Source organism: Natator depressus, chromosome 1 (genome assembly GCF_965152275.1).
Source record: "Natator depressus isolate rNatDep1 chromosome 1, rNatDep2.hap1, whole genome shotgun sequence".
In the NCBI taxonomy this organism is placed as follows: Eukaryota; Metazoa; Chordata; order Testudines; family Cheloniidae; genus Natator; species Natator depressus.
The window spans coordinates 188,846,319-188,871,293 of record NC_134234.1 but is presented as its reverse complement, the minus strand read 5'-3'; the positions used below and the strand labels follow the sequence as shown (position 1 = coordinate 188,871,293).

The 24,975-nt window shown below is 45.5% G+C and overlaps 1 protein-coding gene across 3 annotated transcripts in view; it reads left to right on the top strand.

Moving 5' to 3' along the window:
* The first annotated feature begins 6,653 nt into the window (after nucleotides 1-6,653).
* LOC141984071 (OX-2 membrane glycoprotein-like) overlaps nucleotides 6,654-24,975 on the top strand; it is a 52,134-nt gene continuing 33,812 nt past the window's right edge. Inside the window, exons 1-4 of one of the 3 annotated variants that reach the window (XM_074947017.1) lie at nucleotides 6,654-7,115; nucleotides 21,711-21,825; nucleotides 23,078-23,159; nucleotides 24,076-24,396. In XM_074947017.1, coding sequence (XP_074803118.1) covers nucleotides 23,102-23,159; nucleotides 24,076-24,396 — 379 coding nt within the window. In that variant the 5' untranslated portion in view covers nucleotides 6,654-7,115; nucleotides 21,711-21,825; nucleotides 23,078-23,101. The remainder of the gene's footprint in view (nucleotides 7,116-21,710; nucleotides 21,826-23,077; nucleotides 23,160-24,075; nucleotides 24,397-24,975) is intronic. The other 2 variants (XM_074947010.1, XM_074947022.1) reach the window with 2 other exon arrangements.

Here is a 24,975-nt window from a genome sequence, read left to right as displayed (position 1 = left end):
GCATCCCTGGCCATTCGTGTTGTGACATGCTGCTGTCTCTTTCTTGTTTCATCTGTTTTTCAAAGTAACTAGTGTCATTTGTTTTTCTTTTTAAGAGCGAAGGAGATCTTGGACACGTGCAAGCAAAAGGAAACAAGGAACAGTCAGCGTAGCTTCTCCATTAGGTATTTTCACAGCGCTGACTGAGTATACTGGTGCATGGCCACTAGATTGCATTAGTTGTCACCATCCTTTGGAGCCCACATGCTATCAAGCCAGATGACTCTGGGCAGCATCCAGTCACTGGCTCTACCTCTGCATCTCCAAGGCCTGCTCCTGGATGCAGAACTCTCTACCTGGCTTGCTTCCTTGGGATGTGGCCTTAGGCCCTGAAAACAGTGATGACCCTCCCAAATCTCCTCAGTCATTTTGTTCACTCTCCCACACTTCACCCGTGTGAACGCTCTGATTTAGAGTTTAATTCTTTGGGGACTGTAATGGGGCTTACAAATGATATACTGAGCATAGACAGAGGGAAAGGAGAGTCTCTCCTGTTTACCAGCAAGCAGCTTGATCACAGCCCCATACAGCTGCCAGTCATGGAGGCAGGCACCACAGCTGCAGCCAATAGAGGAAACAAGGCCTGCTAGAAAGGGGAGAGTACAGAGAAGGAAAGGGAGGCAGAAAGGCCTGAGATAGCAAAGGGGTGTGACTGCCCTGCACCAGGCTACCTCCAGGAAACTAGCCATAAGACTGCAAGCCCATAAAGTGAAGGACTAACAGGTTTAATTGGAGGTGAGAGTTCAGGACCTGGGCTGACAAAGAACAAACTAAGGGTATGTCTACACTACGGAATAAGGTCGAATTTATAGAAGTCGGTTTTTTAGAAATCGGTTTTATATATTCGAGTGCGTGTGTCCCCACAGAAAATGCTCTAAGTGCATTAAGTGCATTAACTCGGCGGAGTGCTTCCACAGTACCGAGGCTAGAGTCGACTTCCAGAGCGTTGCACTGTGGATAGCTATCCCACAGTTCCCGCAGTCTCTGCTGCCCATTGGAATTCTGGGTTGAGATCCCAATGCCTGATGGGGCTAAAACGTTGTCGCGGGTGGTTCTGGGTACATATTGTCAGTCCCCCCGTCCCTCCCTCCCTCCGTGAAAGCAAGGGCAGACAATCATTTCGTGCCTTTTTTCCTGAGTTACCTGTGCAGATGCCATACCAAGGCAAGCATGGAGGCTGCTCAGCTCACTTTGGCAATTAGGAGCACATTAAACACCACACGCATTATCCAGCAGTATATGCAGCACCAGAACCTGGCAAAGCGATATCGGGCGAGGAGGCGACGTCAGCGCAGTCACGTGAGTGATCAGAACCTGGACACAGATTTCTCTGAAAGCATGGGCCCTACCAATGCATGCATCATGGTGCTAATGGGGCAGGTTCATGCTGTGGAACGCCGATTCTGGGCTCGGGAAACAAGCACAGACTGGTGGGACCGCATAGTGTTGCAGGTCTGGGACGATTCCCAGTGGCTGCAAAACTTTCGCATGTGTAAGGGCACTTTCATGTAACTTTGTGACTTGCTTTCCCCTGCCCTGAAGCGCATGAATACCAAGATGAGAGCAGCCCTCACAGTTGAGAAGCGAGTGGCGATAGCCCTGTGGAAGCTTGCAACGCCAGACAGCTACCGGTCAGTTGGGAATCAATTTGGAGTGGGAAAATCTACTGTTGGGGCTGCTGTGATGCAAGTAGCCCACGCAATCAAAGATCTGCTGATATCAAGGGTAGTGACCCTGGGAAATGTGCAGGTCATAGTGGATGGCTTTGCTGCAATGGGATTCCCTAACTGTGGTGGGACCATAGACAGAACCCATATCCCTATCTTGGCACCGGAGCACCAAGCCGCCGAGTACATAAACCGCAAGGGGTACTTTTCAATAGTGCTGCAAGCTCTGGTGGATCACAAGGGACGTTTCACCAACATCAACGTGGGATGGCCGGGAAAGGTACATGACGCTCGCATCTTCAGGAGCTCTGGTCTGTTTCAAAAGCTGCAGGAAGGGACTTTATTCCCAGACCAGAAAATAACTGCTGAGGATGTTGAAATGCCTATATGTATCCTTGGGGACCCAGCCTACCCCTTAATGCCATGGCTCATGAAGCCGTACACAGGCAGCCTGGACAGTAGTCAGGAGTTGTTCAACTACAGGCTGAGCAAGTGCAGAATGGTGGTAGAATGTGCATTTGGACATTTAAAGGCGCGCTGGCGCAGTTTACTGACTTGCTTAGACCTCAGCGAAACCAATATTCCCACTGTTATTACTGCTTGCTGTGTGCTCCACAATATCTGTGAGAGTAAGGGGGAGACGTTTATGGCGGGGTGGGAGGTTGAGGCTAATCGTCTGGCTGCTGGTTACGCGCAGCCAGACACCAGGGCGGTTAGAAGAGCACAGGAGGGCGCGGTACGCATCAGAGAAGCTTTGAAAACCAGTTTCATGACTGGCCAGCTACGGTGTGAAAGTTCTGTTTGTTTCTCCTTGATGAAACCCCCCGCCCCTTGGTTCACTCTACTTTCCTGTAAGCTAACCACCCTCCCCTCCTCCCTTCGATCACCGCTTGCAGAGGCAATAAAGTCATTGTTGCTTCACATTCATGCATTCTTTATTCATTCATCACACAAATAGGGGGATGACTACCAAGGTAGCCCAGGAGGGGTGGTGGAGGAGGGAAGGAAAATGCCACACAGCACTTTAAAAGTTTACAACTTTAAAATTTATTGAATGCCAGCCTTCTTTTTTTGGGGCGATCCTCTGTGGCGGAGTGGCTGGTTGGCCGGTGGCCCCCCCACCGTGTTCTTGGGCGTCTGGGTGTGGAGGCTATGGAACTTGGGGAGGAGGGCGGTTGGTTACACAGGGGCTGTAGTGGCAGTCTGTGCTCCAGCTGCCTTTGCTGCAGCTCAACCATACACTGGAGCATACTGGTTTGGTCCTCCAGCAGCCTCAGCATTGAATCCTGCCTCCTCTCATCACGCTGCCGCCACATTTGAGCTTCAGCCCTGTCTTCAGCCCGTCACTTACTCTCTTCAGCCCGCCACCTCTCCTCCCGGTCATTTTGTGCTTTCCTGCACTCTGACATTATTTGCCTCCATGCATTTGTCTGTGCTCTGTCAGTGTGGGAGGACAGCATGAGCTCGGAGAACATTTCATCTCGAGTGCGTTTTTTTTTCTTTCTAATCTTCACTAGCCTCTGGGAAGGAGAAGATCCTGTGATCATTGAAACACATGCAGCTGGTGGAGGAAAAAAAGGGACAGCGGTATTTAAAAAGACACATTTTATAAAACACTGGCTACACTCTTTCAGGGTAAACCTTGCTTTTAACATTACATACATAGCACATGTGCTTTCGTTACAAGGTCGCATTTTGCCTCCCCCCACTGCGTGGCTACCCCCTCAACCCTCCCCCCTCCCTGTGGCTAACAGCGGGGAACATTTCTGTTCAGCCGCAGGCAAACAGCCCAGCAGGAATGGGCTCCTCTGAGTGTCCCCTGAAGAAAAGCATCCTATTTCAACCAGGTGACCATGGATTATATCTCACTCTCCTGAGGATAACACAGAGAGATAAAGAACGGATGTTGTTTGAACGCCAGCAAACCTACACTGCAATGCTTTGTTGTACAATGATTCCCAAGTATGTGTTACTGGCCTGGAGTGGTAAAGTGTCCTACCATGAAGGACGCAATAAGTCTGCCCTCCCCAGAAACCTTTTGCAAAGGCTTTGGGAGTATATCCAGGAGAGCCGCGAATGCCAGGGCAAAGTAATCCTTTCACATGCTTGCTTTTAAACCATGTATAGTATTTTAAAAGGTACACTCACCGGAGGTCCCTTCTCCGCCTGCTGGGTTCAGGAGGCAGCCTTGGGTGGGTTCAGGGGGTACTGGCTCCAGGTCCAGGGTGAGAAACAGTTCCTGGCTGTCGGGAAAACCGGTTTCTCCACTTGCTTGCTGTGAGCTATCTACAACCTCATCATCATCATCATCTTCTTCGTCCCCAAAACCTGCTTCCGTATTGCCTCCATCTCCATTGAAGGAGTCAAACAACACGGCTGGGTAGTGGTGGCTGAACCCCCTAAAATGGCATGCAGCTCATCATAGAAGCGGCATGTTTGGGGCTCTGACCCGGAGTGGCCGTTTGCCTCTCTGGTTTTCTGGTAGGCTTGCCTCAGCTCCTTCAGTTTCACGCGGCACTGCTTCGGGTCCCTGTTATGGCCTCTGTCCTTCATGCCCTGGGAGATTTTGACAAAGGTTTTGGCATTTCGAAAACTGGAACGGAGTTCTGATAGCACGGATTCCTCTCCCCATACAGCGATCAGATCCCGTACCTCCCGTTCGGTCCATGCTGGAGCTCTTTTGCGATTCTGGGACTCCATCATGGTCACCTCTGCTGATGAGCTCTGAATGGTCACCTGCAGCTTGCCACGCTGGCCAAACAGGAAATGAGGTTCAAAAGTTCGCAGTTCTTTTCCTGTCTACCTGGCCAGTGCATCTGAGTTGAGAGTACTGTCCAGAGCGGTCAAAATGGAGCACTCTGGGATAGCTCCCGGAGGCCAATACCGTCGAATTGTGTCCACAGTACCCCAAATTCGAGCCAGCAAGGCCGATTTAAGCGCTAATCCGCTTGTCAGGCGTGGAGTAAGGAAATCGATTTTAAGAGCCCTTTAAGTCGAAATAAAGGGCTTCATCGTGTGGACGGGTGCAGGTTTACATCGATTTAATGCTGGTAAATTCGACCTAAAGTCCTAGTGTAGACCAGGGCTAAGGAAGGTCAATCAGGAGCAGCTGAGGCCCCTCCAGAGACCAGCCCAAGAAGTGGTGACAGGGACACATGGCAGGTAAAATAAGGAACAAAAGCTCTGCAAAGCAACTATAGTTGTCAACAGCACAGAGTTACAGATCAAAGCAAAACAATAAAGCCTGAACATAATTTTATACCTTTCGTGCCCTCTTGTCATTCCTGAGAGTCACTGGGAGTGTTGGTTAGTGTCTTTGGGGGGAGGAAACAGAGCCCCTCCTGCCTCCATTCCTCCAGCTGTGTCTTCAGTTTCTGATGATGGACTAGCTGTCTTGGTTGCTCACAGAGCTTGTTATTTTTAAAAGCAGGCTCTGACACTTTTTCTGTCTCTCTGCTTCCACTGAGGATTTTCCATGCTCCAACCTCCATGTGGGGGATTAGTGGGAAAAGAGGCATTAAAAGTCAATGGGTCTGTCAGTAGCAATGAGGATAAAACAATGCGCTTTTGATGGCCCTGTTTCAGCTTCTCAGACACAGTCTGTTCCTGCCACATAATAGGTTCTAATCCGCACTGATGGTTACAAGTACAAATAATGTTCATAAAACCAAATGGAATTCATAACTGGCCACGGCCATATCCCTCAAACTGTCGTATGGATCACTACTGTTTAGCTTGGGAAGAATCCAGGATATAAGTCTGAGTTTAGAGAAAACCAGAAATGAGAACTCCGAGACCTGTGAACTGACCCATGACTCCCTATGGGATATTAACTCCAAGACACGCTGCACTGGGACACTTCCTAACACCACGCCAGTCCTGGACTCTGTGTACAGCAGGCCTGGCCCAGCCAAGCAGATGCACCACAGATGCTGGGGTAAAGACTGGGGCTCCCCTGCGGCCACCCTGATCCTCTCTGGGGAGAGGGGCTGTCTGCTGTTGCTTCTTGAGGTTGGAACTGGGGGCCCCATGCTGTTGTCGCTACCTCTGTGGGAGGAGAGGGGACCCTCACGCTCTGGGTAGGCACATGGGGCAAGGATATAGTGGAACTATCATTGACCCCATATCATGGGTGTACTTAGGGCCCGCAATAATTTTAATTCAGAGGCTAATCAGCTCTGTCTTTAAACAGTGTCAAGGGGCAGGTCAAACAGTACTTGTGACTAAGGCAGACCATCAAGCAAAACACCTGTCCCCACCCGCTCTCTTGATGCCCTCAGTCAGCACAGGCTAAGTCCAGTTCTACTGCCCTTTACTCATACAATAAGAATAACAACATTTCATTAACACCCCCCACCCCCTGCATTCAAGTGATTTGTAACCCAACTCCAGCCAAAATCTATCACTTGGGCAACAGAGCTCTGTTTGCTGGATACCTAGGTAGATTAGGTGTGAATGTAAATACAATCTAGTCCTGAAGCCTTTCCCCCAGCCCCCAGCTCATCACTAGCTGTCAGGGAGAGCTCATTTAGACTTTGCTTACAATTCATAATTTGAAATTATTAGGTTAGCAAACATCTCCAAAATGACTGCACTGACATTGTCATAAAAAACAACAGCTGTATAAGGAAGCTAGTCTATGTTCGTACTTTTCAAATCTATTATACTTTTTTCAGATACATCTATTTTATCATAAACTTTATATGCTTTTAAAGTGTGTATTAATGTTTCCATTTCAATTCAAATTTCCAAACAATCACTAAATTGGAAACACTGCATGTAACTAGTTCACAAAACTGGGGTGGAGGCGAGAGAATTCGGGGGGGTGTAGGGAAATCCCTGCTGTGAGGTCTGGGGTGGGGGTTAATGGGTGCACGGGCTCTCAGCCGTCCTGCTAGTGGGGGCATTTGGGAATCTCATTAGACTCGCTCTGCGCAGGGGTGGGGGCGGACAGAGCAATGCAGACAGATCTCCCTCTCCCTGCCACAGAGCAGCAGCCCACGCAGCTGGAAAAGTTTCAGAGTAGCAGCTGTGTTAGTCTGTATTCGCAAAAAGAAAAGGAGTACTTGTGGCACCTTAGAGACTAACAAATTTATTTGAACATAAGCTTTTGTGAGCTACAGCTCACTTCATCGGATGCATTCAGTGGAAAATACAGTGGGGAGATTCATATACATACACAGCCTGGAGCCCACAGGAAGAGGGCGGGGGAGAGAGCTGTTGATCCAACTCTGTGGGGACAGCCCTGTGAGACCCCGGAGCAGCAGTTCATTTGCTGGTGTGCACTCTCGGCTGGCAGAGACTCTCGCTGTGGACTCGGTTGCACGGCACCTGGAAGTTCTGGTTCCAAAGCCCGGCTCTTCCCAAGGAGGAGGAAAATCAAGGAGCGGTAATCTGATCTGACTGAGGGTAAGGAGGCTGAAATAACAGGCATAGATTCTCCTCAGAGAGGGGCGAATCTCCGCAAGGAGCACTAATAATATTATCGTCTGTACATGTCCTTTTGCATCTGTGGCTTGGGTGGAGAGGGGAGGAGAAGCCAGTGACTGATGTGTACGAAAAACATAAGGTTAAAAAGGTGTTTGACAACTCTTAAAAACAGCCTAAGGTTGGAGGTAGTCTAAGCATCCTGGGTGAAAACCAGTCTAATTAGCAGGATGTAGATATGAAACGGAGCAACTCATACGGTTTTTAGAGGTAGACAATATAAAGTATCTGTGTAAATTTGCTTGTATCAGAGATCAAATGGAAGCATCTGATTCTTGCAGGGTAAGGTCTGGTGAGTTGTTAGCACCCTTCAAAGCATTCATTTGAGCAACCTCCCTGGTACTCTTAGAGCAGCAACCTAGATAGTCTTTTAAAACCGCTCTCTTTGCTCTTGATTTGTTGTAAATGTAACACAATGTATAAAACAATTTTGCACATACAATTATGAGAACTGCGTGGTAATACTAGTGTAGATATTTTTCTTAATTAACAAAAGGCCAGCTCCTCACCTGATCTATTTTGACATTTACTCTACTGAAGTCAAGGGTGTTACACCCACTTATATCAGCTGCGGGTCTGTCCCATTTTTTTTTAACTCGGGGGTTGGTTAGAGGTTGTCCATTTGATTGCATCTTATTTACTTCACAAAGAGAAAATACCAGGGGTGCTTAGCCTAAGGGAGAAAGCCATAACAAGAACCAAAGGCTGGATGCTGAAGCCAGACACATTCAAATAAAGCACAGGTTTTAAATCACTGGAACACACTACCAAGGGCAGTGGTGGATTCTTTGTCTTCAAATCAAGACCGGATGCTTTACTAAAATAAGTTTTAGCCAAACACAAGTTATTGGGTTCAATACAGGAGTAACTGGCAGAAATTTAATAGCCTGTGATATACAGGCAGTCAGACTAGAATGATGTAGTGTCCCTTCTGGCCTTAAACTCCTTAAATCTATACTTGATTCAAAACAAAACCACCCAACCCACAAATAACACAACTGGCTGTGGGTTTTTTAATAGTGATCTTTCAAAGAACAATAGATTTTATTTTAATTTCAGTTAATGACACACCAGTTTGCATGCTTCTGAAAATCTGTGGGGTTGAAATCCTTTACAATTGTAATTTGTACATGTTGTGATAATTCCTTCTGTCCATCAGAATTTGTAAATAGAAGAGGTAGGGGGCATGGGGAGAAGCTGTTGTAAGCCAATATATGTATCCACATCTAGCAAGTATATATTTGTATAATGATCTTTTATTTAATGGTGACCTGAAAGGGAAAGGGAAAAGCATTTGCTTCTTTTTGATGTAAAGAAGACATGGGGGGAGAGAGAGAGAGAGAGCGAGAGAGTGGATGCGGGGTAGGGGAAGCTGAGCTGCTGTTTGCTTTATTTTTTAACTTTGGAACTATCAGGAATATAAAGCCTGGTTTGCTGCAAGACTTGTCAGAGGTCTCCGAATCATTTCAGTGGGAAGTGATCAGTCTAGAACAAAAGTCTTTTCAGAGAAGTGTTTCTCAATTCTTCAAGTTAAATGGATGTTTTCAAGAAAAAAACAACAAACAAGAATTTTAAACCTACGGAATGATTTAATGGAAATGTTTATGATCAGATTTCTCCCTCTCTGTATTTATGCCAATTCCTCAGTTGCCATAGTGTATTCTTGGACACAAGGCCTGACGTTTCTAATATAGAAAGCCATACAACCGGGAAAAAGCCACCCAAACTTGTTTTTGAGAAGAATAGGAAACCACCAAGGTCAATTTTATATTTCAAACAAGGTTAAATCAATTTTTTACACTTTTAAAGTCCTCTATTAAACAAGGACCCAAACTATGTAGAGCAGTGGTTTGCAACCTTTTTTCATTTGCAGATCCCTAAAAAAATTTGAATGGAGGTGCAGACTCCTTGGGAATTCTTAGACATAGTCTGCGGACCTCCGCGGACCTCTAGGTTGAAAACCACTGTTCTACAGTAAGGACAACCTTTCACGGACCCAATAGACATAGTCTGTGGACCTCACAGGGTCCCTGGCCTACAGGTAGAAAACCACTGAAGTAGAGAGATCATAAACTACTAGCAGGAGTCCCAGGGTGGGCCAAAGACAGGACCTACCAGGCACTGGGACACAGCGGGGAGTAGCAGTAAGATTTAGAGATTGGAGTACTAGGACCACAGCACCATCCCCCAGCTGCCTGGAGCAAGAGCTCTAGGGATGACTTCCTTGCAGGGTGGCCTCGAAAAGCACCCCACTTCCAATCTGTTGGGAGGAACAGGGATTTTGCTTCACTCATCTCATCTGCCTGCTGACATCAGCAGAACCTTTTATTCCCGAGTGAACTGTAGTAACCATCACTAACCCTGTGAATTTCCTCTCTGTAGCAAATGGCACAGTGTGACTAGTTCCTGTGCAAATACATAATCAGGAGACAGCACTAGAAATTTCTTTACCCCTCACTTTCCCGATTCCTCTTGCCAAGGAGCAAAGGCCAGTCACAAATGTAACCCCTGTGATCCCCATGATTAACACCATTAGTAACATTACCAGCCACAGAAAAGACAGGGCATGACATTAAAACACAATCACTAGTACTTTATTCTGTCCAAAACTTTATTGGCATGCTTACATGCCTATGTGACATCATATATCTAAGGCACTTATCTCTGTGGTAGAGAAATACTCACACAATGTGCAATTCTTCCTTTAGCCATTACCCTCAATATGGTTGGATGTGCGCTCTTTCAAATATCCATCAGTTGATTATGGCTGAATTATGGTTGGATTATGATCCACCAGCTGAATGTGGCTGGTATTTGCTGTTTGGCAAATTCCTTATTTAGTTGTGTCATTGCTGGTAGATTCTAGTTTTACCGTTTTATTCCATGTGATGGAAAACCGTGGTCTAAGTTCAACCCTGGTATAACTGTTCCTCTCCATAGAGTTACATCAGGGATGAATTTAGCCCATTTGAAGCATAAAGACAGATTGTTCAAATCTGTATCCATCTGACTGAGCTGTGTTTATTTTAAAACTTGCATTTATTTTATATTGTGAGCTATGACCTATGGCTAAAAGGCTATATTAATAAACCAGGTTTCAGAGTAGCAGCCGTGTTAGTCTGTTATTGATTACTGTGTGTGACTGTACGCTACCATTTCCTCTAAAGATTTGTTTGGGAAATTGAAAGAAGTTCTGTTTTTAAATTGCAGCCTCCCTCCCTAAGAACAGAAGTGATAACAGGACACGGGAAATAACTTGCAATTAACTCTGTGTTCCAGTGCTTTCCTTGAATCTTGCTGAAAAAAGCTAATAATCTCTGAGTGTTTACTTTCTTCACAGAAATTGTTCTTCACAGAAAAAGTCAGTCAGTTTGGCTGATGTTGGTAATCCTTGTTGCACATTAGGAATCTTGAAAAAGCAGTTTGGTTACTCTTGATTTCAGTTTAAATAACTAAAAGACACCTAACCAGGGCTCGAGGCACCATAACATACCATTGCATACAATTAAATCTCAGCAGCACTAAAATAATTAGCTGTACAGGAATCCAGCCAGCCAACTAGCCACACACACAAAAACCTCTTTTCTGCCCCTTCATCATTCTAGGAAGTTTACCTTCAGCCCTCTTCAAGTCTGGTGAAACAAATATCTTTTGTAGAGTGCTTGGAAGGTTACCAAATTTCAATCTATTTTGGACAAAGGGATGAAGCAAGTTCCAGAGTCCTAGCACCCTCACGGAGAACGTCCTTCTATCTGGCCCCTCCATTTTTTAGTGAAGGGAATTCAGTTTGAGTGCCCCTGCAACACAGAAGCTGACTTTTTTATTTTTCCCCAGGTGTGCTCCACTGCCCCGAGGCTCCGCCCCCTCCCTGGAAACCTCACCCTCACTCCGCCTTTTCCTGCTTCCCTGCTGCCCCCCACTTGCTGCTCTCTGCGCTCCCCCAAGGCCCTCCCCCAAGCACCAGACAGCTGATCTGTGGTGCTGGTGCAGTGCCGCCGAACATCTGTGGCTGGTGGGTGCTGAGCACCCACTATTTTTTTCCCCATGGGTGCTTCAGCCCCAGACCACCCATGGTGTCAGCACCTATGTCCTGTGAGACAACGGATATGGCAGTATGATTCCGGGAGCAAGAGATGATCCTTCAGCTAGGCCAGTTCCAGGCCATTTAGGTCTTTAGAGATCATAACCTACACCTTAAACTTCACCCAGAAACCAAGAGGCAGCCAGTGCAGATCCCAGAGACATTGTGACGTGTTCTCAGTGAAATCCCTGCCTTAATAAAAAAGCACTACATTCTGCACCATCTTCAGAATCTGAATGGTTTTAATGGTAGCCCCACAGAGTGCTTGGCACCAGTCTAATCTTGAGGTAACAAAAGCATGGGGAACAGTGGTACGGCCCACAATCATTGGGAAAAGTTGTAACTGCCTAGCCAGACACAGATGATAAAAATCTGACTGAATTATTACTGTAATATAATCATAACACAGAAGTTGGAAGGGTCTAAAATCACCCCCAAGTTGTGAATCTGACTAGCTAGGGCTGGTCAAAGACGTTCTATCAACAGTGATTTTCACTGGAAAATTGGGGTTTTGACTAAATAAAATTGTTTCACAAAAAGTGGTTGTTTTCTGTGGAAAACTTCAATATTTCATCAAAAAAACTGAACACATGAAAACAGAAATGTTCTGATTTAAAGTGGCACCGCCACGCTTTATGGGAGTGCTAATTTGGGTGCTTTATGTTTCTCTCTTTTCTATTGGCAGGGCTATCATGATGCACTTTGATCAACTATGTTGTACCCTCCCCCTTCACCAAGAGGGAGCAAGTGGTGCATCATGGAAAATGTAGTCCAACCACAGAGGCCAGCCCCCTAGAAGAGAACAGGAGCATAAGTCACCCAAACTACAATTCCTATAAGGACCTGCAATGCCATTTTTTCAATAGAAATGTTTTACATTCAGCTGAAATACTTAGTTTTTTAGTATTTTGCCAAAATGTTGAAATTTTTCCCAAGGGGTGTTTGTGTGTGTGTGGGGGGGGGGGGCTATTTTCTTACCAGCCCTTCTGGTAACTAATACAAGTTATTCCTAGCAGCTAACAGGATTACTATTCCCTCCACCATCCCCTCTGATTCCCCTAACCAACCATCCTCACTTGTCTGGGTTGAGCTTCAGCCAGCTTACTCTCATATATACCCCAGTCTCATTTAAACACTGGTTGAGGCACTGAGTTCCATCATCTGGGTCTGACAAGGTGGAGTCATAGAGCTGTGTGTTTTCAGTATATTGAAAACATTGCACCCCATGCCTCCTTGCTGACTTCCTTAACACCCCCATATACATTTTGAATAGGGGGGATGATGGAATGGCATCATGTGACACCCCATGCTTGAGGACTCTCTGAGAAGAGGAATGGTTGCCCACAACTATCCATTGTAAACTCTGAGAGAAAATAACAAAGACACTGAAGAGCAACCCCTTCCACTGCTGTTGGGGTCCCTAGGTGAGCTGTCAACCCTTGTGATCAATCAGGCAGCTGATGCATTTAATAATATTAGTGTGGACACCTGATCTTCATCCACTGCTAGGAAGAGATCAGCTACCAGCTCAGTATCTGTGCCAAAGCCAGGTCCACACCAGATTGACAAGAGTCAAAGAGATGTAGGGCATCTAGATACTGTGAGAGTTGTTTTTCCACAACCTTCTTCACAATCCACCCCAAAAGAGGTGATATGATACTGATAGATAATTGGCAAGATAGTCAACATCAAATTATGAGTTCCTGAGCAAAGGTCGCACTTATGTTTCTTTCAAAGCAATCAACACCCTGCCCCCTCTCTCTGAGAGGCATTGACAATCTCCGCAAGCAACAGATCCAGTGTTTATCCACTGGTCTTCACCAGCCAGGAAGCACATGGATCTAAAACACAGGTTGTGGGCTAAAGCTCTTTCAACATTTCAGTCAGTACCTTAGTGTGACGTTCGCCTGGTGTTATCTGGACCGGTGATCTGCTAGGTCACTCCAATCCTCGACTCTGGGAGCCAGCCTTACCCGGCTCTGCTGTGAGAACCCCCACTCCTGGGCTGTTCACGCACAGCATCTGGCACGTAAGCTGCTTGGATTGTGCAACCGAATGACACTAGCCAGTATCTCCAGTCCCAGACACAACCCTAGGAATCTCTGTCTTGCAGTGGTCAGTTATGCCCGCTGAACACTGCAAGCTTATATGAGTTCGTCAATTTAACAAAGAAATTGATATGTACCAGGCTTGTTATCCGAAGGGGAGTCTCTGACATGCTTCAAACCAAATGCACTGCTTCAGGTAGAATAAACAAATTTATTAACTACAAAAGATAGATTTTAAGTGATTTTTAAGTCAAAGCACCAGAAGTCAGATTTGGTCGAACGAAATAAAAGCAAAATGCATTCTAAGCTGATCTTAACACTTTCAATGCCCTTACAAACTTAGATGCTTCTCACCACAGGCTGGCTGGTTGCCCTTCAGCCAGGCTCTCCCCTTTGATCAGTGCTTCAGTCACTTGGTGGTGATGTCTGTAGATCGACGTGGAAGAGAGAGGAAGAACACGGCAAACATCTCTCCCTTTTATCATGTTCTTTCTTCCCTCTTGGCTTCCTCCCCCCCCCACTCTTTCAGCGTCAGGTGAGCATTACCACATCGTAGTCCCAAACTGACCAAGGGAAGGGGGGTGACTCACTCAAGAGTCCAACAGAGTTTTGTTGCTGACTAGGCCAGCGTTCTTTGTTCCTGTGAGGCTGAGCTGGGTTTGTCCCATACATGCCCTGATGAGGTGTGAACTGCCCCTCTGTTCCTGGAGAGTTTTCCCTGGGCTTGTTTTAAGCCATGAGGACACATTTTCAGCCTCATAACTATATACATGAAATTACAACCTATAACATTACTATAACAACAGTGCTCAGTGCACCATGACAAACTCTGCATTGGATACAACACGATCCTATTATAAGGATGAAGATGGGGGTGCAGGGTGTTCCCCCGAGATACAGAGTGTCACACTCAGTGAGCATTACCAGCTGAAGTTCTAGCAAACAAGACTAGGACTTTACCTTGTTCCCTCAAGACCTTGCTTGGTCACCATGGAAACAGACAGCCTGTCTCTAAGTTGATCAATCTTGTCCATACAATAACAAATAGTTTTCTCACAGTGAGAGGAACCCAGCTAACTACTAAGCCGAGACCATTAGGATTTATCAGATACTTTGTCATCCAAAACAAATGTGCTGTCTGAGATTTTGAAGATGCTCTGGTGGAGGAAAATACAATGGATTTTCTTTTCTTTTGCTTCTGAATGTGGCAGATCATCTGTCAATCAAAGGTGATCTGTGAGAAACAAGACAGCGAAGAGTGTACCTAGGGATGGAGGATAAAAAGTGTTATAGGGTATGTTAATACTCTAATAAGGGGTCCCAGAAGCCGAGCTCCAGCCCAAGCCCAGACCTTTACATTGCAATTTGATAGCCTCCCAACCATAGCTTTGTGAGTCTGAGTCAGCTGACATAGGCCAGCCAGGGGTGTTTTATTGCAGTGTAGACATACCCTTTATGTTCCACTAAACCCATTCAGGCAGTGGTCTGTCTGTCAAATGAAATTCTCCCTCAGAATGTTCTGGAATCTTTCTGGCTCCATTAATTTCTGGGGGCAGACCATCAAAACAGGTCCTTTGCCTCAAAAGGAAAATTGAGCCCCAACCTCAAAGTGCAGGGGGTAATGGTTGATCTGTGACATGGGTTTAAGTGAAGTTACTTAGCCTCCAATCCCGATCCAAAAACCAGGTCCAAAGTGTGATCAGCTGTCTCAGTTGAACCAATAAATGCCTAATATAGGCCCATGGTCCTCTTGGCACCCAGGAAATCCTAAACTGCCTTAGAAGATTTAAAATCTACATGCAGATTGAAGTCACTGAGAACAACTGGATCAAATGCCACCATAGTGAAGAATTTTATTACTAAGTGACTTGGCAGTGCAGCAAGGCAAGCTGAATTTAACCAGGAACTAGATGTTTTACATTATCTCCTTACAAATGCATTATTGACTATATGCATTAAATGATTTACTAAATAGAATACATGTGTTTGGAGAGTAACCTGATGGGCAGGTGGTGGTATTATTATTATTAACAATAATAATAAATAGTGGCTTATGGGTTTTTTTTTCTGTTAAGCCTTAAGGGCTGATTGCGTGGCTGCAGGACTCTGGGCTCAAGGAGAGATTTTTTTTCAGTGGTCAGGTGTCCTGGGAAACAGCTACTTTCTCCGGTACCTTTCCTCTCATTGTCTATCGGTCTTTATCTTTTTCCTACTGTTTCACTGGAGGGCACTTCTTATTTTTACTATGTCTCTTGTGTTTCCATTGACAATGCAAGAATTTTTGTTTTTCTTCTGAGTAATGCTCCACTCCTTATTGTTCTTGTCACATCTGTTTCCTTCTCTGCTCCTGAAACGCAGACCCTTGCCTTGGGAGGTCACTCTTGAGATAAGTGTATTTCTTTATTGTCATCAAGTGTTCCCCACCCTACATTAATGTAATGCCCCTTTGTGAGCCAAGGAGGCGGAGAGGGGGTAGCTGTCACAGTGACAGTAAATGAATTAGAAGCTGTGTGCACAAGATGAAAGGGCCAGGACACAGCAGTATTTTGTTGGTATTCAGAGATGGAATGTTACCAGTGAGGATGTCACCAGTACAATGTCTCTTGTTTATGTTGAATGCCTTTTCTTGGGAGCTTGGTGGTGGCATAGCAGGAAGAAGGTGAAAAACTTTCACAGTGCATATGCTGTCTGGATAAGCTACTACATAAGGTACTGGTAAAGAAGGGAACACTTGCTACCCACTTGGATCAGGTGAGAATGGAGCAAGTACTGAAGGATGCTTTTCCTGGCAATCTAACAACCCTGAAGCTGCAGCTTTCTGATTCACTTTGGAATCCCCCCTCCTTCTCCAGACTGGTACGGGATATTAAGGAAGAGGAGGATTGACTGGCAGCGGCTCCTCATGATGGAATAGCTGACTTAAAGAAGGGCCTGCTGTGTCTAACTGAGCAAATTAATCAGCTACTCCAGCTGCATACTCTAGTGGAAAAACCTGACAGATATCCTAAGTTACAAAGGAGGGATGCCTTTGTGAGAACCAGTGATGCAGGTGCTGATATTACCACCTGTCGTTCAAGAGGCTCTGTGGAAACTACTTGTAGAAGTGACATCTTCTGCTACAAAGGTGGGGAGAATGGTCACACAAAACGAGACTGTGAAGCAAAAGAGGATTTACGGAAAGTCACCTGCAAGCTTATCCAAGCCAGAAAGAATTCGGGAAACTTCAGAGAAGCCCAGTGAAGGAGCAAACTGGTGTTTCAAGGAAGGTATGCTCCACTAAGTGCTACCAACAGGTTGCTTGTACCTGGAGGGATTTTCCCCAAGGACTGGTCAGTCCAGCTCCCATTGTCCCTGTTCAAGTAGAAGGCATTTATGCTCAAGCCCTTCTGGACACTGGTTCGCAGGTCACCATTCTATATAAGACATTTTACAACACCCACCTTCATCACTTGCCCATCCAACCCTTAGATAATTGGCAAATCTGGGGGTTGAGTAATCAAAAATACCCATATGAGGGGTACTTTTCCATTCATATTGAGTTCCCATAGTCCATTATGGGAGTTCCCGAGAAGCTGGACACTTTAGTCCTACTGTGCCCAGACTCCTGTGTCAAGAGTAATGTCGCAATCTTGGTTGAAACCAACACCAGTCTGGTCTGGCGATTTTTCAAAGTATGCAAAAAACAATGCATCAATACCTTGCCTATTCACCCTAACATCCGTGAGGCCTATAAATGCTTCCAAGGAGAATCTCTCTGTTTCTGATGAGGATGCTAACAGGTACGGCAATGTGTGGTACGCACAGAAAAGAAATGTCTACATACCACCCGGCAGCACCCATCAAGTGACCTAAGTTTCCTGTTCAGTCGACTGATCAGTTGTTGTTCTTGGAAACAACGGAGGAAATCTCTCTCTCTGGAGGATTTGTGGTCAGGCCTGAGGTGCAAGCGACTACGGCAGTGTCTGCTAGAAGGATCACAGTTACTGTTAGAAATGTATCTGCTCACGAAGTGATCATTCGGCGTGGGACAGTGATTGCCCAGTTGATGTAGTACCTCAGATGCATGCTGCAGCGGACAAGAACAACACTATTGACTTGACACCTGATTGTTTTGATTATGGAGATTCCCCTATCCCTGAGGAATGGAAACAGTGCCTCTGTAGGAAAATGTTAGAACATGCTGATGTCTTCTCCCGAGATGAGTGGGATGTGGGCTGTGCAAAAAGTACTCAGCATGAGATCTGTCTAACTGACTCTGAACCTTTTCGAGAACGATCCTGTCGCCTGGCCCCAGCTGATGTGGAAGATGTTTGGAGACACTTACATGACTTGATGGCTGCTGGAATAATTTCTGAGTCACAAAACCCGTATCCCTCCCAATTGTTGTGGTGAGGAAGAATTAAGAAAATTTCAGAAAATTAAGGAAAGCCTCGTCAAAGCTCCCGTCTTGGCATTTGCTGATCCTCAAAAGACTTATGTTTTGCATGTGGATACCAGCATAGATGGATTAGGAGGTGTATTATATCAAGAACACCCTGAGGGGTTGAGGCCGGTTGCCTTCATCAGCCAAAGCTTGTCGTCCACTGAAAAAAACTACCCTGTGCACAAACTTGAATTTCTGGCTTTAAAATGGGCTATAGTAGACAAGCTGCATGATTATCTGTATGGGTCGAGGTTTGAGGTTCACATGGATAATAATCCTTTGACTTCTATTTTAACATCAGCCAAACTGGATGCCACTGGTCACCAGTGGTTAGCGGCATTGTCCACCTACAACATCAGCCTAAAGTACCGCCCAGGTAGCAAGAACTTGGATGCTGATGCATTGTCTAGAAGACGGCACCTGAGGATGAGTGGGAAGAGATATCTGCCCCTGGGGTTTGAGCTTTGTGTCAAGTTTCTACTGTTAGTGGGAAACTGACTAAAATGTTACCTGCCTGCCTTATTGATGCTATTCCCCAAGCTTACTGCAAGCTTGCTTCTTTAGACACATTCCACCTTCCCCATTTGAATCGTTCTGAGCTTCAAGCCACACAACAGAAAGATGCCTGTGCTGGAAAGGTTTGGCTGGCAGTTGATCAAGGGAATCCTGATGCTGTGGATAAGCGCAGGCACATTGATATTCCTCTCCTAATGAAAGAATGGAATCGATTTTCCCTGTAGAATGGACTTTTGTATAGAATCACTAACCATCCCGGGCAACACACAAAAAAACAACTGATTTTACCTCAACAATTTCACAAAGCTGTACTACAATCTTTACATGATGACTGTGGGCATCTTGGGTTTGATAAGACCTATGGGCTTGCACGAGACCGATTCTACTGGCCACGGATGAAGACTGATGTTGAGGAATATTGTAAGACATGTGGCCGGTGTATACAACAGCGTATACAACGGAAGACTCTACCCACGTGAGCTGCTCGACTGTTTTGTCTTCACAGTGAAAGCCCTATGGATTTGGTCTGTATGGATTTTCGCACAATTGAACCCGATAGCAGAAATACTTGTAATGTGCTAGTCGTAACTGATCATTTTACAAGGTATGCACAGGCCTTTCCCACTAAAGATCAAAAAGATTCTACTGTTTCTAAAACTCTTTGGGAAAAGTACTTTGTGCAATATGGGCTGCCCAAGCGGATGCACTCCAATCAAGGATGCGACTTTGAAAGTCGATTAATTCAAGAACTTCTGACTGTGCTAGGTATAAAAAAATCCAGAACAACACCTTCTTATCCACAGGGAGACCCACAGCCTGAACGAATTGGACCCTGCTTAATATGTTGGGAACCTTTGAATACCAAACTGAAATCTAGATGGAGCCAGCATGTTAGCCAGCTTGTGCATGCTTACAACTGTACCCAAAATGAGGCCACTGGGTATTCTCCGTATTTCCAAATGTTTGGGCATGAAGCGCAGTTACCAGTAGACCTCTGTTTTGTGGTCTCAGTGGATAGATCTTCCCACCAGTCTTACCTCCAGTATGTGGCTAATTTAAAAAAAGACCTGTGTGCTGCTTATCAACTTGCTCAGGTGGCATCTGATAAGATGAACCGGGGCAATAAAGAACGTTATGACCAGAAGATGCGATACTGTGATCTGCAACGGTGATACGGTGATCGTGTTCTTATCAAAAAAATCTTGGTCTCCCCGGAAAACATAAACTTGCAAACTGCTGGAATTCGCAGACCTACATTGTGGAGAATCAAATGCCTGGGCTACCTGTCTTTAACTAAAGCCTGAAAAGAATGGTGGCCCATTAAAGACTTTACATCGAAACCACTTACTTCCTCTGGGGCAACACGTCAGAATGGATGCTCTATCAGATATCGAGCCTACCTCTCTACCCAGATCATCTAACCAGAGAAGAGCTCTGATGTCCAAGAGTTCCTCCCACAACTCCATAGGTGGTGCTAATCCTGTGCCAGTCCCTGCTACCATGATGGACATCAGAGACTGATTCTGAGGAGGTTTGCCCTGACTGTATAACTATGTATCAAGAACCCTCAGATATATCTACTGGGTCTGTTGTACTGCCACTTGAGCCAGATCAACCTGAAAGCGCAATTAGCACACCTCCTTTAAACCCTGAAGCTCTTCCATTCTTTCCTGTGGGAGAAGTCCTCAGGGAGGGCGTAGATGTATGCAACAATCCCCCTGGGTCTTCAGTTGTAGGGAACAAGGTTGCTACAGATGTTGCTCCTTCTACAATGGCTAATTCTGACAGAGCTTTATTAACACCTCCTGTAGAAGATGAAGAAGGGATGGTACAGCCCTTAAGGAGGTTCCAGCAAGAATTCAGGCCCCCACAGTGGTTAACATATGATGTGGTTGGAGTCAGCAGTGAGGTGTCCATCCCCACAGTACATTGTGGGGTGGTTGTGCTGAAAGATTTTAAAACACCTGTGGATTCCAAACTAGAATATATGATAAGCTCAAGCGTTTTTCATGGTGGTGCTTACCTCAGGCTAGATGCTTAAATTGTTCCTATTCTAGTGGGCCTACACTTTACCTTCCATTGACTGTTACCCCAGCTAGCAGTAGGAATTAAGAATGTATGTATTATATTGTAAATTAAACTGTTTTTCTTCTTTGTTCTGGTTCCTTAATGGGGACATTAAGGATTTTTCTGGTGGGGGGAGAATGTAGGCACCCCTTATTAGAGGGGCCTCTGAACTTTTTGGGGGGAGTGTTCCAAGGGAAAAGCCTGTGTGCTGCAATCTAGCTTTAGAGACTACAACTCCCATGATGCCTTGGGGAAAGGGGGAGAGATCTCCTCATGCAGGGAGAACAGGCGGTGGACTCTATTTTGGGAAAAGGAGTGAGATTGCTGCTGTGGAGCTTGGTCCATACCAGGAGCTGCTGCTAGGAAGCCAGAAGCTGCTGCTGAGAGCCTGCCGGGGCTTTGATCGAGCAGGGAGCCTCAGAGGCTGTTGATGGCTTCACTGGAGTCAAGAGCAGAGACTATTGCTGTGCCTAGAGCTGACTGAGGTGGGCTGCAGTGAAGGAACTATGAGTAGCCCCCACTCTTGTTTGGGAAAGTACTTGCAAGGGAAGGGGCACCGCAGAGAGACTGAGTCTGAGGAGAGGCAGAGTGATCTTCCCATCGAACCAGGACCCAGAGCTGCTGACATTTGGTGGGGCCAGCTCCAGTTTCGGAGGGGTTCTGCAGCTTTTTGACTTGGCTGGACTGATACACGGAACCAAGAGAGTGCTGTCTCCAGCTGCAGATCTTCAAGCGCGCCCACGCAAGCGTTTAGGACTCTGAGATCCAGAGTGTGCACTGTGGGGTGCAGTGAATGGTGGCAGTGTAAATGCCAGTTAAGTTTAATTTATTACTGTATATTATATTTGTTAATTGATTTTATTCAACTGTTTCTGTGGATTTAAATTAGTAGTGACATTTAATTTTAGTCTGTTATACCCTGTTTCTTAAATTGTTAAGTAAATGAGTGTTAGTGTAACCCACACACCTCCTGGGTGTGGTGTTCTGTCCTATCTAGGGGCACCCATATCACTTAGAGAGAGAGATAAAATGAGTCTGCTCTACAACCTTAGCTAACAGCTTGTTGGCTTTTAGCTCATGCGGTAGAGGCTCATGCATTAAGCTTCAGAGGTCCCGGTTCAATCCCACCCACCGACGACCAGGGTCTGTCGCCGTTACATTAGCTCTAATTTAAGTATATTGGATGTATATTATTTATAATTGGTATTTGAGTTAGACCCATGCCACAGGTTGTTGTTGTTGTTATTATTATTATTATTATTATTATTATTTATTATTATTACTATTTGAAGGCATTTATTCCTGGTGGTTCCCAAGGCACGCCATTGAGTGTGTACAGGGAACAGCCAGGTGGAGGTACCACCAATTTTAACTTCCTTTAGGAGTAAAGGGACTGCAGCAGAGAGGTGGACAGAGGATTCCCACTTATCCAACATCACCACTGGGATACTCAGGATCTCCTTTAATGTCAACAACGTCAGGTGCCCAGGGACACAAGTGAGTGTTGCCTGCTCCCACGTAACCCAGGGAAGAAAGGTGGTTACAATACTATATATGGATGCTTTGCTATTAATGCTGTTGAAAACATGCATGTGTTTGTGTGCCTCTTACTTTCTCCCTGTCTTTGAAGGGGGAAAGCATAAGGAAGACTCATCCATCATGTCTGGTATCTTGTCTCCAGTGTGGCCATTGCCAGACATAGGGTATAAACTAGAGCTGAATGAAAATTTATCAATTTTGAAAATTTTCACAAAAAAGGATGAACTTTTTTGTGAAAAGTTAATGAAAATATGTGTCCTGGCTATCAACCAGCTCTAGTATAAATACCCCTGTAGCTCTTAGATGCTATAGCACTAAGGTACAAGTGCCTTAGAAATATTTGTGACAGAGACCACTTATCTAATCATGCTATACGTAGAGGAGACATTTATTTCTGTACCCAGCATCCACAGCTGGTGGCCAGTTTAGGCTTTGAGCAGCAGAGTGACTCACTCATGGACAATAATTGTATCCTAGTAGATAAAATTATCATAAGAAAACAACTAAACATGCCAGCAAAGTCCTAAAGCTCCCAAATCCCTGTATGTCTCCATCCCTGGTACTTCTAAGCCTCCAAATGCCAACATTTCAATTATATCTCCAAAACTGGGCCCACGAGTTTTCCATGTATATAGGTGCTGGGTGCACAAACATGATTTACATGAGCAAATGCCTATTTTACATGTACAGTGCATGTACAAAGTTTTTTGGGGTGCAACTGTAATGCCGACAGACCCTGGTCGTTGGCGGGCAGGATTGAACCGGGGGTATCCGGAGCTTAGTGCATGAGCCTCTGCTGCATGAACTAAAAGCCAACTGCCTATTAGCTAAGGCTGTAGAGCAGACTCATTAATTGCTCTCTCTTTAAGTGATCTCAGTGCCACTAGATGGGACAGAACACCACACCCAGAAGGTGTGTGGGTTACACAACCTTAGAGGATGTTTGAAATTCTAGCTCTAAATGTGGAACTTTGGGGGTGTGGGGGGAGGAAAGAGATTTAACTTCAGGTAACTTTCCAGCTCCTACACCTCAATTGCATTTGGTAGTGTAATGGACTTTAGAATGGACTCTCTCTGCAGTTTGCAAATGTGTTCCTGTTACACCCAAGAGCGGTCTTGTCATGGCTCCATAAATGGGAGCATTATCATTGGAAATAGATCTACTGTTAAGCCCATAACTTCATGTATCAAATCTCTCTTGCTTCTCCAGGTGAAAGAACAGATTAGTTCTCAGATGACTTGCCAAGGTCTGATTTTGACTGTGGTCTTTATCATGCTCTGCAGGGCAGAAGGTGAGGCCAGTGGTATTTCCTCTCAGATTTCTACAAGGGGTGTGGGGGCTGGTCTCTGACTCCTGAGGCTCCACCAGAGAAGTGAAGTGACAGCTCACTGGGTCCTCTAAGACAGAGATTCTTAAACGGGGGGACACGGAATGTATTCTGAGAGCTGGCTGCCTTCAGAGCTGGGCAGAAGTAAGCATAGTATGGTATTACCAACCCAAGATGGAATGGCTCTTCTCCACACACAAAAACAGGTGCACCCTTCACACCAGTAACAACGGTGTGATGCCAGTAAGCAGTATCTCACTTAAAATTTACATTACTATATACTTAAATGGCTCTGTTTGAATCAATGCCTTAATGTTTTTACTATTTAGTGAAAGTTGCATGTTGCTGGGTTTTTTTAATTGGTATGTGTACTTGTGTGGTAGGAGTGGGGCATAAACTACTTCAGGCAGAAAGAAGGGGGATGCAAGCAAATAACTTTGCGAACCACTGCTCTCAGAAACCAGTTAATTTCAGTCTCCCTCTTTCTCTGTGTACATAGATAACTTAATGGATTCTTTCTCCATCTGACTCTGTGGGAATGGCTTTGGGTCTCTCTTGCTAACCAGTCTTTCTTTAACCTCTTATAAAAAAAAAATCTTTTGGGAGAACCAGAAGCCATATGTGGATTTAATCAAGTGGAGGTAGGTGTATAGAGGGGTTGGTAAGGAGATGCAGTAAGTGGCTTTCCCTTTTTGATGGTCTAATAAAGATGGAGGCCAAGGACCTCGGCTGATGTAAATCAACAATGCTCCATTGAGGTCTATAGAATAGCCCCAATTTACATCTGCTGGTTATCTGGCCCAGAAAGTCAGCAAGAGACTTCTAAGCATGACCGAAGGTGATATTTGTCTATTTCATGTATTGTTTTATATCACTATAGCAGACACAGTGATACAGAAAAAAGTGGTGGAGGTGGGTGGCAATGTGACCTTAAGCTGCCTCCTGATGGGATCTTATGACATTCTGCAAGTTACATGGCAGAAGACAAATACTAGAGAGAATTTGGCTACATACAGTGTATCTAAAGGAGTAACTGTTGCTGAAACATACCGAGGTCGATTAAATTTCACACGCCTGTCACTAAATGATACGGCCATCACCCTCTGGAGAGTTGGAATCCAGGATGACGGATGTTACAAATGCCTCTTTAATACCTTTCCCACCGGAGCCATCCCACAAGACACCTGCTTGACTGTCTATGGTAAGGTTCTCTGTGTGGAAGAATCTCTAAAGGGAAGGGAAGGTGTTTTCTAGCTGCAGCATTTGCTTGCAGCATTCACTGGTCAGTTGCATCAAGGACTCCAGCACTGGGAGCTTCCCCACAGCAGTACCATGTCTGTACTAGCTGGAACTGCGTTAGAAGAATACCCTATCTGTCGCTGCTAGAGGGACTCCAGCAATGTGAGCTGCCTCACTGCAGGCCCCTGTTACTGCATGTGGAGACTCTCACTGTGAGCGTCCTTACTTTAATGTCCTCTAAGTGCCGCCTAAAACTCATGGAGGGGGATCTTCCTCCCTGCAGGGTCTTCCCAGTCATGGCTAGGACTCAGGCTGCGTGAGCCTCCTCACTGCACAGCACTATTGGTAGCAGCTAGGAGAACATTGTCAAGCGGCCACATGATTTATCTCTTGGTAGAAACCCTCAATTCCGGGATCTCAAAAGAAGTTAATGCCTCCACGATAGTTCCCTTCAATATAGGGGACCAAGGGAATAGGGAATGAATCATAGCAAGGGTCTGGGGCAGGGGGACTTGTTTGTATTCCTTCCCTGTGGGGCTGC